Below are 13,710 nucleotides of genomic sequence, written 5' to 3'. Positions count from 1 at the left end.
GCGGGCTCCGTGCGCCTCTCCCTCTCCCTCCTGGTCCTCCCGCTGCCCGTCTCTCTCCACTGCCCGCCTCTCGCCACTGCCTCCCGTCTTCTCTCCCTCACGGCAGCCTCTGTCTCTTTCTCCCTCTCTCCTTTGAAAACTGATCTTTGGCTCTTAGTGTGAAAGTGATTTGAATTTGGCTCGGCGGCGCTCTGCGCCTGCGCCCAGCCTCTGGCATGCTGGCTCCTTCCAAGCAGCTGTTTTGGGTTTGAAATTCCAACATGGCAGAGGCTGCAGTCCGTCTTCCCTTCAAAAACTTGGAATGATTTCAAATCATAGGCACCTTCACTTAACCCTAGCTTCCATTCATCAGCAAACACATCGGATCGATGCTACGCTAACCTATCGGGTTCTCTCTCCGCGCGTTCAGGTAAGAGGAGCTTCGTAGTTTTCTACCATCTGTTTAAATTTGTTTTTGTTTTATTTTTAAAGATTATAAATACATCCAAGACCTGTAATTAAAAGAGATCTTCGAGTTGTGTCGTAAACATTAAATTCAATTTCCACACGTTTCTATTCTGTACGCCAACCTGCTGTCTAATTTCTCTGTTCAAAGTAGCCCTGAAACATTATAATGCATATTTTTGCTGCTTAATCATTGCAACAATAGTATGGGATTAAGAGTTCGCGATTGCAAGAATCTCGCTTTTCACTATATTGGGCTTACTTATTACTATCTTTTTACTTCAAAAATAAAAAATAAGAAAGCGGAGCCATAGGGTGGGGCTAGACTTTCTTCGGGAACTAACTTCTAAGTAAATAAGAAGTGTAAATAAGAATCTTGCACACACACAAAAAGTTGAGGTTAAATTACAATCTCGTGGCTGGGGGAACGAGAAAATGTCAGAAGATCGGTTGCAGAAAAATGTAAGCACATCATCTAGGAGGGGGTACAGCGTGGTGGGCGTATTGTTGGCAAGGAACGGGAGAGAAAGATGTATAATTTAATGGTATATACAATCCACTGATCCTATTACCGTCCTCCCCGGAGCTCTTGTTAGTTTCAATGGGAGTGAGTGAAATTGACATGGACTTGCTTTCCTGGTCATGTGCTTTTTTTCCTTTCTTTCTTCTCCTGTGATCTGAGATCCCCTTTTTGTTGATGTTGCTTTCCCCCTTAATTATATGCATGTAGGTTAAATGAATACCTGACGAAAGGGCCCACGTTTCAAGGCAGTGACATTTGATAGCTGAGAGGAAAAGTGGCTTTAATGAAAAGCAACCTTTGGAATTCCTGCTTGTGAGAAATCCAATTCAGCTTTTTGTGCTGCCAGCAAGAAATGATCAGTAGCACCAGTGTTTATGGTATGTCAGTTTTGGAATTTACTTCCTTTGCATCTAAATAGGAAAGACAAATGAAATAGCATGATAAAACCTTTGAAGACTGCTTGACAAGCAGTTGCTCATGATATAAAATTCCTTTTTCTTTAAAAAAAAATATGTTTAATGTCACCATGCTTTTTTCTTTTGCTATCACTTGTTTGTATATTGCAGTTTTGATTAATATATTACTTGAATCCACTTTTATCGGTTTTAGCTGTCATCCAGAAGTTGCATGTTACTAGTAATGCACTGTATATATATATAACTGCTGAAGTCAAATAGTATGTAAATTAGTTAAACTCAGTGTGAGTTTTTTTTTTTTTTTCTTTTGGAGGGGGGAGGCTGGGCAAAGGGGAGAGGGTAGGAGTGTTGGGAAAGATTACTAACTAATGAAAGTATGTCTATGTCTATGTACACACACAGGAACAGGACTGGATAAAAATTTTATTTTTCTCAATCTATTAATGCAGTTTGACTATCTGCTCTTGATGATTGCACTTTGTGGAGTAATCAGTTCTTCTGAATGTGTTTTTTTTTTTAGGGGGGGGCGGGTGAGTGAAGAGGTATCTTTTACATGAAAATAAAAAATATATTTTGATTGTCCAAAGTCCTTGATGTCTTTTAAAGAGCAAGGATAGGTTTTTTCTTTTTCCCCTTTCCATTCACTCATCTGCCTGTCAGCGCTTTTTACTTTTAACTTGTGACAGAATTAAATAATCAGGCACTGAAATGGACTTCGTTTGAAATCGCTCTTTCCTCTTTCTTTACAAAAATAGAAAAAAAAAAGTCAGTTAAATGGAGTGAGAGGGGGTTTTCAATAGCTCTTGTGGCAGTGCCCTGTGTACACTTCGTGATATTCAATTAAGACTGAGAGGGACCAACAACAACAAAAAGATGTTAAAGTATTTTGCATAATCAAAGGATATGTCCACTTTAGACTTTTTTTTTTTTTTTTGGTTGTTGCTATATTTACCCCATGACCATTAATTCCTCCTGAAAAGAGAGAAAGAAAGAAAGAGAGAATATGAAAAAAGAAGTAACAGTGGGGCAAAGCTGCCAGGGGTCTGTAGTGTGGCCGTGGTCACTGCTCTCTCCTAACACAAATGTGAATACGAAGAGAGGAACTACAAGACCGGTTGCGCGACATACACTTCTGGTTGGACTCTGGTGACTACTGAGCTAAATACACACCACACTTACACGATAGGAAGGATTTGATTGAATTTTGCATTTGGAACTTGTTGACTTTGAAGCGATCAATAAGAAGACTGTTTATTTTAGATGCACATAATTTGCCCTGAGAAATGTTTTAAGGAGGAGAGAGCACAGCTTTTTTTCCCCCGGAGCTGTTGGAGCGAATGGGATTGCCAGATGGGCGATTTCCCTCTGTGATGTTAAAGCTGTAATATATATTCAGAGCAGATTGGGCTGCTGCCTGTGATGAGGAGGATATTACATTTATAAATTTTAAATCGGAGCTTGGACAATGTGCTGAGAGCAGAAATTGGATGGTTTGACTGTTCACCGTATTGATACTTAAATGTGATTTCTAGGTAGTACTAATAATAATCATTGCAATAATTCATGAAAAACATATTGGCATAGGCAATTATATAATTCATGACATTTAACAGCAGATTTGAGTGTGTAAATTGCCCCCCTCTTAAGTCTCTGCTTACTATTAAATAATAGTCACATAATTCATTTCCCTGTTTAAATGCCCGATGCTCAAATGATGTTAACTTAGGAGCCTTGTTATCATATATTAGAATACTAGGGGAGAAAGTTTATATACATATATATAAAGTAGACACTTGTGTATATGTATAAAGTGGCGTTAGTGGCTCCTGTTTTCTAATTTCTTTACTCTGATTATTTTTAGATTTTGTTTGTCTCAAATGTGCGGCCTAAAGGAACCAGAGCTACAAACCTAAAAGACTAGAAAGTGGGCAAGTGCTCACACTCTGGCAGCTCTGCTGTTGCAAATTAAAAGTGTGTTGTGGTCAGGAAATGAAAGCTACAATGTCTCTTTTGAACAAGTCGTTTATCAAGAGAAACATCTATCAGGGACTGCCTTGTCACATTGATCCTCTAAAAGTTAGGTCCGAGGTGGAAGCTGCTTTGATGTTTTTGATCCTAAATTTAATACAACAGAAAAAAAGCAAGAATATTTTGACCAATATAGATTTTTAAAAAATGTTTCCTGGAACCAACAAGATCTATTTATTAGGATTTCACTATGTGTGAAGTTTTCTGGACATAACAGTTGAAAGGTTGAAGGGGAAATCCCAGACTTTATAAATTGATGATTGTTAGAATATACATTTATAATACATTTAATGATGGCTGGCTTCTTGGTGCACATGGAATGGACGTTTTGAACACAGATTGTTCAAAAGCAAAATTATTTTGAAAGAGTATTTTGGAAGAATACGTAGAGAGTCAAGAGTTTTTCATTCATTCAAATTTTAGTTATCCTCTTATCTTCTTCCTCTCTTTTACTCCTTCATTCTTGCTTCTTATCTTCATTATATTTGTGACACATTAGCTTTTATCTGGAAAAGAAACATTGTTTCTACAAAAACCATGTCCCCAAAACATGCTTGCACACATTGTCTCTATTGTTTATTAATTGTGCATGTTTATGGTTATCAATATAAACTACATAGACACATAAGTCCTTTGGAATTTCAGCTTAAAAATAGAGGTATCAGATTAAACATGCTATGTATTCTTGAATAATGAATATGTTATATGCATTATTTAAAATGTAGAAAGTATTGTTGGGAAAATGACCAAGTTGCAACAAAATTGTGAAAGCAGTTAGAAGCAGCCTGCTTCATTTTGGGAGGCAAAGATTCGAAAGAAGTGTTTCTTCTTTGAAATAGAGTTTTTGGATACTTGTTTTACACTGCTGGAGGCAACTTGTTATTTCATCTGGGTCTATCATCAAATAAGCAGGGAAGAGTAGGGTGGGAGTTTTGAGAAGTGTAATACTTGCTAATGAATCATGTCTGAAATGAAAGACTCATAGCAGGGTAATAAAGTCTCATTGTTGTTTTCCTGGAAGAGGGTAAGACTTCTGTTTGGAAGCTGTATGTGTGAGTTGATTTGCTTTTCTCTTCTCCTGAAAACACAGTTTATATGGTCTCTGGAATTATTTCAAGAAACATCTTTTTTTTTTTTTTTTCTTTCTGAAAACAGAGTATTTTTGTTTCTCCTGACTGTATTGAAATCAGTAAGATTCTTAAAACTGTATCTGATATCTTCTGAGTGAAAATAGGGGGTTTTAGTCTTTAGTTATATTTAAGACTCCTGTAGCAGAGTTTCCAGGGCTGATATTTTTTTTCCTTCCCATAAATAGAAAATGGTTTTTGTTTTTGCTTTTTTCATATTAGGCAGGAACTTTGAAAACCTTTTTGTAGATAGTTACTTCTGATAGATGTACAAGAGTGCAGAAATTGCATTAATTATTTTTAGGCGATAATATAAGAGTGTAACCAGAGGGAAGAAAATAGGTAGTTATTTCCAAGAATCTATGGAGACCATCTGTATTATTACTTGGCATTTCTAAGACAGTTTAAGATATAAACCACCTGAAAAGATAAATGAGTAATTTCATTATAGGTTAACTATTTTTTTTTCCTGAGCTTCTGGTTGTCACCTTTTAGAATTTAGTGTCTTACTCAGTACGTGCTTAGGGACAGATCCACAAAGTTTGGGAGTCTGCACTGTTTTTCAGAATTTTCATGTCAAGGTGAAGACAACCATGCTAATACTTCCCTGTTTTTGTCTGTGTGAGTGTTTGGATGTCTTGAATGATTGCCTAATTAAGTAATCAGTTTTAGTGGTCCAAAATCAACAGAATTACTAGATGTATTTGAAACAGTTGCAGGCTTTTATGGTTTGAAGTTTCCAGTTCTTAGAACCTTGGTTTAGTAGAAATAGAAAGGTGCTGTTTTATCTTTGATCAATATATTCTTGAGTGCAGATTTCACATACTACTCTTTATAAAGTACTGTGTTCATTGTTGAAGAACTAATAAATTTAATTACCAGGAATTTAAATTGAGTTATAAATTTTTGATTGGAAGAAACTATTCTGCAGATGTTTGTATGAAATACTGACATATGCTACTGATCGATAGAACTTGATTAATCAGCATATCTGCTGTTTTTCTTGAGTCATTGATAAACTAGAATAAACAAATGGTACAGAAAAAGCTACAAATTTTAACTCTCAATAAAAAAAAACTTATGTATCTTTCTTTTGAGATATACAAGAGTTAGTGTTTTATTGAAATTGGTTGAACTTAGAAATTATTTGGGAATACCACTTAGAGGCTTGTGAGTCCCAAAATTCTGCCTTTCAATTCACACACACACACACACACGCACATACACAGCAAGAGAGAGAGATTGTACCTATATTTTTGTTTATTGAAAATGAAAGAATTTTTTTGACACACTGCAAATAAATGGCCAGTTTAGCAAGTGCTTTTCCATGGTTGGATTTTGTCATTTTCTTCTTTTTTTCCTAAACTTGAATTTTGAGCATTAACTTTTTCATTTAACTTCTGGCAGAAATTTTAAGCATAGCTGCTTTGGTATGATTGCTGATTACTGATCTTTTTGATATTTTTGATGTTATCATTTAAATGGCGATTTTATTTCAGAAATGTTTATTTTAAAAAGTAAAATAGTAGGAATAAGAAGTATGAACGAATATACTCAAAATAAATGGTACCTTGAAGTTCGAAGCAAATCAAAAGCAAGGGGTATGCTAAGTTTCCTTAGGGCAGCACCACAGGTGCCTGCTCAGATGCGCTGCCTCAATACAGCACATCCGTAAGTACCTGTTGACAACAGTAGTCTTAGCTGAGACTGAGGAGGCAGAAAAGATAGGTGATCAGAAACCATCAAAACATGAGATATCATATGGCACTTTCTGTTAATAATATTTACATGTTTTATGCAACAAATCTGCTTGTTGTCTTGTTATTTGAATATTGACACTTTGCTTAACATTGCATATGGTGGGCTGTTGTTTCAGGGTGTATCAGAAGCAGTCAATCCAAAGGAGAATTTCAATTTAGATGTATTTATGTTAAATATATGTATAAATGGATATGTTTGCTCATATTTTAGCTCTCATGACTTTCACAAAGCGTTTATAGTATCACTGCTTCCAATCATTTTTGAAACTGATACATCTTGAAAGTAGAATGCATGATTTATTATATGAAGGCCCAAGGTTAAACTTTTTTACCCTATAGCTCTGCTTAAGTATTGGTATTTTTGTGTTGGGAAATGTGTTTTAGAAAGTATGTTTTGTAATTTTGGAAAATTTGCTTCTCACTAGGTTTCTGTTCTCTTTTCATAGGATGAGGAGCTTTTAACCAAACCGTTATTAAGGATATATAATTTACAGTAAAGTTTTTTATACTACAGAATATGAAATGTAAAGTACCTATAAAATGTTTTCTTTTACCCCATTTCATTATGTTGAAAATACTTTTACTCTGTTTCTTTCCTGTGTTTTAATTTCTGCTGGTATTTTACATGTTTATTCCATTCTGCTTGTGGATATATTCCTGGAATGAGAATAGAAACTGCATTATACTCCATTTAGCTATGTGTATGTGTGTATATATATATATACACATATGAAATATATACGTGTGTGTATATATAGATATATTTTGTTTTTCCCGATTCAACTGTTTGCCTTATGTCAACTGAATGCTTTTTAAACAACTGATAATTAAATGCCATCTATTTATGGGAGCAAACTCATCTAAGAATGGGGGACCCCTACTTTCATGCATTAGTTCATGATGAAATATTATTCTTGGAAATACTAACATCCCAAATAAAATTTTAAAAGTACTGCAATGTGAAGCCATGGGTTTCTGTATGTCGTTCTAAATGTTTTGCTTATCTTTTGACTTACTGTCCTTACCATTAAGAGACATTTTTACCTTCACCTAGGACCAGCTACATAATTTCTGAGGCCCACTGCAAAATTAAAATGTGAGGCACCTTGTTCAAAAATTAATTTAAAGACAGCAACACAGAGCATTAAACAAAATGCAGATCCCTTTGTTGTGTGGTGGGGTGGGGGCCTGTGTGCCTGAACAAATGATAGGGTGATGAAGCCAGCCCTGCCTTCACCACCTACAGACTTTTATCTGAGGCCAACTTTGTGGAAGTCACTAGGTTTCCTACTGGAGACTGACTGTTCCACAATGATTTCATGTGCCTCGCCGAAAAAGATACTAATGAGAGTTGAGTAAGAAAACGGATGGGAAATGAACCATTAAATATCTCCTGCTCTTTCTATACCTGAACTGGGGATTGAAATATTTGCTTTTGTCTCATCTTGCCCTGTATCTGATATATATCCTATACATCATGTAGCTTTTTGTGCAAATGTTCTTAAAAGGAACTTTTTTAAAAAATGATTTGCATGTAGTTACATACTTCAATACTTATTCCCAGGCCCAGAATAATTGGGATGGGAAAATTTCAGTGAGATTTGTAGTAAGAGCTGAGGAGGTTCTCTGTTGCCAAGTACTGCCACTAGCCCTCTTAGGTTAAGGCACAAGAAAAGTGAGTATTTTTATGTAGAAATCCTACATTATCTGATACAAAATGCTGACCATTAAAAAATGAAAGTATACTCATTAAGTGACAGGATGGAGGGGCAAACTCCCAAATAACCTTGTTATAATAGTATCAGTATTGATACTTTGACATTAGAAAGTGGTATTTTAGCTATATAAACAGCTGTGTTAAAGATGAAAAGTAACTTATGCAGTAACACTAATGTTGCAGTATCCTATATTCAAATCCTGGGCTTAGTTTCTCAATTTGTATTGCAATAACCTCCCTCTCCCTGAAAATTAGAGTTATATGACTCCGTTACCAACATTCTGTGCTGATAGGTGGACAAAACATTTACATCGTTGCTTCCCAAAGTACTTCTCAATGAGATCAAACTTCATATTGAGATACCTAAAACTGAATTTTGAAGTCAAGTGGCTTTTTCAAATCAAAACTGAGATATGATGGAATGTCCAGCAAGTATGGATCTGAGTGCACTTGAAGTTGCACCATTTATTTTCAAAAGATATTTCTCACATCAGATGACTCTGCCAGGAAGGGAAATATCAAAGAGCTTGGAAAAAGTAACTATTCTTTTATGTAATCCAAGACTGGGGTGAAAGTGGGGGGCTTTAAAGATATTTTTGAGGAAGAAAAAAATTGAACTTATTTTGAATGCCTTGTTAGACTTTGTGGGGAGAAATGCTACATATGAGACTTTCTAAGAAGAAAAATCTTTGCCCTGTGTAATAAGGCACTGCTCTCCACACTGATAGGCACTTTAATGAAAGAAAGCTTGGAAATAACTATTATAACAGTGTCCCATTTAACTAAAAATTTATCCTACAGTTTAGGAATCTTTCTTTTTTCTTTTTTTAACTAAGCCATTGCCAACTTGAAATATTTTAGTAGGTAGCTAGCCACAGTTCATGTTTTCTAATGTTCTGTGTTCTATCTCCAAATTCTGTAGTATAAATTTCAATTGGGACTCTTCTTTTCCTGCTTTATTCCTATACTTGGAATCTTGTATTTTCATATTAAATGTTTTCCTTTAAAAATGATTAAACTAGGAATGTGGGTAAATAAGTGGCAATATAGTATATTGTTGTGCCGAAAATAGCTTTTTAAAATTTTTCATGTGTTCATTTCTTTTACCTTTCAATTTCAAATTGAATATTGTAAACTCTTTCTTTTAAATCATATACCTCAATGATGCTAAAGTATAAATCTTAATTAGGTATGATTCACTGATTTTAATCTTACAAGATAATTATTCTGAGTAGGATAAAAAGGTTCCCTTAAGATTAAAGGCATTTTCATTACAATCCCCATTTTCAGATCAAACAAATACCATGAAATAAACAGTACTATTATTCTTTTATGCTTAATAGTTTTTACTTTTCAATTAAAGTATATGGGTGAAGAAATAAGGCTATACATATGGCAGTCTTATTGTTTGCAAACTAAGTTCTTTTGATAAATTTTACTGCTAGGAATTACGTGGATCTAAGGGAATCTTTTAAATAAAAATCACAGTTTTGATTATCTAAATGGAATATGTTCTTGTGCATGTGCATAGATATATTTCTTTGTGAAGGTATTGATGTCAGGGACACTTTTGGTATTTCTTTATGAGTAATTAGGTTAACGGGGTTAGTTAGAAAATGTATCCTTTCCTGGAAAATGAAAAATTACATTCAAGCAGAGGTAAAAGAGTAGAACATATTCATGACTTTAAGTACTTAAAAAGATATTTTATGAGTCATTTTTGAAGGCTAATACCCAATATGTAACTTGTTAAGAATAATCACCATTTTTACTTTCTAAAGCACATCTATATTAAAACTGACTTTCTATTCATGACTCGCAAATCTGGAGTCAATTTTAGGCCCAACTTACAAAAGATGTGGGTCTTATCCCCCCTGCCCTTACCGTAGTGTCCTATGCCTGTAGAGTCAGTACTGTACTGACTCTACTCTACTACATAAAAGAGTACAAAGTTCTCTTTTAAAGAGAGATTTCCATTTGCATTATGGAGAAGATTAAGCAACGTTTTGGGGAGGGAAATACTGATAGGACCCAAATGTAGACATTGGGACCCTGAATGGCTTGTATCCTTATCTGACAAACTGGAAGGAAAAAAATATTACCAGCTTTGGAATTTTATATGCCTATATGAACAGTGCTTTTTCTTTCTCTGGGAAGATTTTAAACATACTATGAATACAATAAGTGTTACCTAGTTGGAAAAACATGTTTTCTATAATTCTAAGAGTACTAATCAACCAATCATCAATATGAATTTACTCATGGATGGTAAGATAGTAGAATTTTATTCAGAAATGGATGTTCAGTTGGAGCTGGTGTCGCTTTAGAAAGAGAAGAAGATTGTACATAAGCAAAATTCTTTTGGGATGTTTTTAAAAACATGGATGTGAAATCTCCATCAATAACATTTTTGGCTGTTAAAGTATTAAAAAAAAATGGAAAGCCCTTTATTATGTTTTATTCTTTAATAAGCCTCAAAATGCACATATACAGTGCAATAATGCCTTTTTTGTTTACTTTTTTGATTTTTGTCTTGTTTTGTTTTAGCATAAAATAAAAAGAGCTTATAGGTAAACTATTTTGTACTATTTATTTATAAAGATATCTAGTAAAGACAGTACAACATATAGTATAGGTTTGTTTATAATGATGGGTAAAAAATCTGCAATTTTACCACCATGTAATGACAGTTCCTTGAAATTTTACCCTACTACACCAAAATGCCACAGTCACTAAGATGGGAGGTGTTGCTGATATATGATTGGAATGCACGTGTATACTTAAATACATAATTTTTAAAAATTGTCTTTATTTTCTAACAGCTTGCTAGTGTCCTTTGCTTAGGGCTAGGGGGAAAATGTTTTCTGCTATTTTGCTATTTGCATACTCTCCAAGAACCTTGCTGTCTAAGCCATCTTCCTACCTACCTGGCTATGTACCATTTTCTTTCTTTTTTTTTTTTTTTTGAGACGGAGTCTCACTCTGTCGCCCAGGCTGGAGTGCAGTGGCCGGATCTCAGCTCACTGCAAGCTCTGCCTCCCGGGTTCACGCCATTCTCCTGCCTCAGCCTCCCGAGTAGCTGGGACTACAGGCGCCCGCCAACACGCCCGGCTAATTTTTTGTATTTTAGTAGAGACAGGGTTTCACCGTGTTAGCCAGGATGGTCTCGATCTCCTGACCTCGTGATCCGCCCGTCTCGGCCTCCCAAAGTGCTGGGATTACAGGCTTGAGCCACCGCGCCCGGCCCTGTACCATTTTCAAGAGCTGTTTTTTCTTTTCTTTTCTTTCTTTTTAAAAACATTTTTGATATTTATCTGCAAGGCTGGTTATTACTTGATCATCTGGAAAATCAAATTTCATTTCAGCTACTGGAATATGATATTTAGGTCATGAGAGGTAGTTTGAATTAATTAAGGGGATAATATTAGGCTTTATATTAGGGAAAAGTAAAGCAGCATTTTTTGTCATGGATAACTTGCCCTTCTTGATGAAAGACAACATGTAGGAATAGGGGAAGTAGGCACAAGTTTGAGAAAGTCATTGAGGCAAAGCTAAGGTTAAAGACTTTTCATGTGGTTGTTACACAAAATGATATTGGCAATTTTGTAAATTAAACCCTAATATTAATTATGTAAAAAAAACCTTATCACTTATTAAGAATCATTGACTAATATTCAGTAAATAGCATGTAGCACTATTTTAACAAACTGTATTCTCCGTGTTAGGAACAACTGATTCTATATCAAATTCTGACTATATGGGATTTGTGAGTATGCAAATTAAAAGAATTATTCTCATTTTTATCTCCATAATTTTAAAGACTGTGAAAACATATATATATATGCCTTTAAAGATGGTTCAAATTATTCTCAGACTCTTTTTTTTATTTCCTCTGTCAACATACTCAAGTTTTTTAGGCCACAAATGAAGTGACAGAAGAAAATCCATTGAAGATGGAGGTATATGTCTTTTAAGGCTTCTTTTGGAAACTAATGTATTTATTGCCATTATGGAAGTTGAAATAATTGAAGTAGTTAATACTTTGAATTGGTTTTAGAAAAATGTGATGTTAAATTTTATATCAACTCAGTAAATGCTAGCTGTAACTTCATGACCAAACAAACAAAACCCCAAACAAGCAAAATAAATAAATAAATAATAAACAACTTTTGCCTAAGCCCTATACTAGATCAGTTTGATGCAATTTTAAGCTCCTCAGATGATTCTAATGTAAACCAAACGTTTGTATATCTCAAGAGATCTTAAGATTTTCACCTTTTAAGAAATGTCATTCTTCCTGATTTGAAGTTAGGAAAATGAAGATATCTGTTCAGAAATGAATATACTAATGACATGTACGGATAGTTCATCATTTGGCTGAAGTTCAACAACCTATCTAGGCTTTTGAAAACATTTCTGTCAGGCTTGCAAGAACACCTCAGGAAAGTAACAATGATGAAGGACAGTGTCAGCAGAAGCCCACAGTCTATCATTTTGTTACCTTGGGTAAGCCATTCAACCTCGCTGAGCCTTGGTTTTTAGTTTACTTTTTTATAAAAGAAGAGATGATTGAGGTGATCCGATGACGACTAAGATTTCTTGCTGTTTTGTATACTCCATGACTGCTTTGTCATGTACTAGTGAACTCATGTAACTTGGACCTTGCTAGTCGTCTAAAAGATGCAAAGTATTTTTGTTTCTCTTAAGAAAGCTCCAAAAATTATCCTGGAAACAATGTAGAAAGCTCAAGGACCATTTATTATTTTGTTAAGCCCATCAGAAGAGTTGATAAGCATTCATTAAATATGCTTACTAATTGGTTGCATGCAAAAGTGTCAGTAATTCTAATATCTTAAGAGTTGATGGATATTAGTTAGCTAATGCTTTTCGCCTGTAAGAGATTTCAGTAGAGTGGCAATCAGATTAACTCAAGCTGTGGAGTTAGGGAGCTCAAATCCTTAAAATATTTAGTATGAAAAGTGGACTTTTATCAAACTGAAAGCAATACCTTTTTTCCTGTACTTTATCAGCAACGAGTCTTTGTTCACTTTCTTTTTGCTTGCTGGCATGTTCTTCTCCGCTTGTTGTCCTACTAGGACTATAGTATCCTGGTCAGATGTTGCATCATCCATGAAGACTTCTTTGAGGCACCCTAATTAGGATTGATTTTGACGTCTACTTAATTGTCCCTTAGAACATTTGAAATGTCTCCTTTAGATCACTTACCATCATCTTTCTCCTACTATAGATTGCTAGGCATCTGTGTTTCTCTATTATGAAACTGTAAATTCCCTGAGAGTACACACATCTAATTCATTTTTAGTTTTAATCTCCTCAACATGTGTGTATAGTAAAAGACCTATAATAGGTATTCAATACATGTTTGGTGAATTGAATTGATAAAAGCATAGGAGACTATCACTTGGTTAATTTTTATTTTATTTATTTTATTATTATTGTTATTTTTGAGACGGAGTCTTGCTCTGTCACCCAGGCTGGAGTGCAGTAGTGCGATTTCGGCTCACTGCAAACTCCACCTCCCCCGGTTCACGCCATTCTGCTGCCTCAGCCTCCCCAGCAGCTGAGACTACAGGCGCGTGCTGCCACACCTGGCTAATTTTTTTGTATTTTTAGTAGAGACGGTGTTTCACCATGTTAGCCAGGATGGTCTTCATCTCCTGACCTCGTGATCCGC

At 35.0% G+C, this 13,710-nt stretch overlaps 1 protein-coding gene across 1 annotated transcript in view; it reads left to right on the top strand.

Moving 5' to 3' along the window:
* The first annotated feature begins 234 nt into the window (after positions 1 to 234).
* The window catches only part of FIGN (fidgetin, microtubule severing factor), a 129,714-nt gene continuing 116,238 nt past the window's right edge, over positions 235 to 13,710 (top strand). Inside the window, exons 1-2 of the mRNA XM_023217530.1 lie at positions 235 to 409; positions 1,175 to 1,344. Of these exons, the coding sequence (XP_023073298.1) occupies positions 1,320 to 1,344 (25 nt within the window). The 5' untranslated portion in view covers positions 235 to 409; positions 1,175 to 1,319. The remainder of the gene's footprint in view (positions 410 to 1,174; positions 1,345 to 13,710) is intronic.

The sequence above is a fragment of the Piliocolobus tephrosceles genome, chromosome 11, assembly GCF_002776525.5.
Source record: "Piliocolobus tephrosceles isolate RC106 chromosome 11, ASM277652v3, whole genome shotgun sequence".
NCBI lineage: Eukaryota > Metazoa > Chordata > Mammalia > Primates > Cercopithecidae > Piliocolobus > Piliocolobus tephrosceles.
The sequence above is the reverse complement of the archived record's forward strand: the minus strand, read 5'-3'. Positions and strand labels throughout refer to the sequence as shown.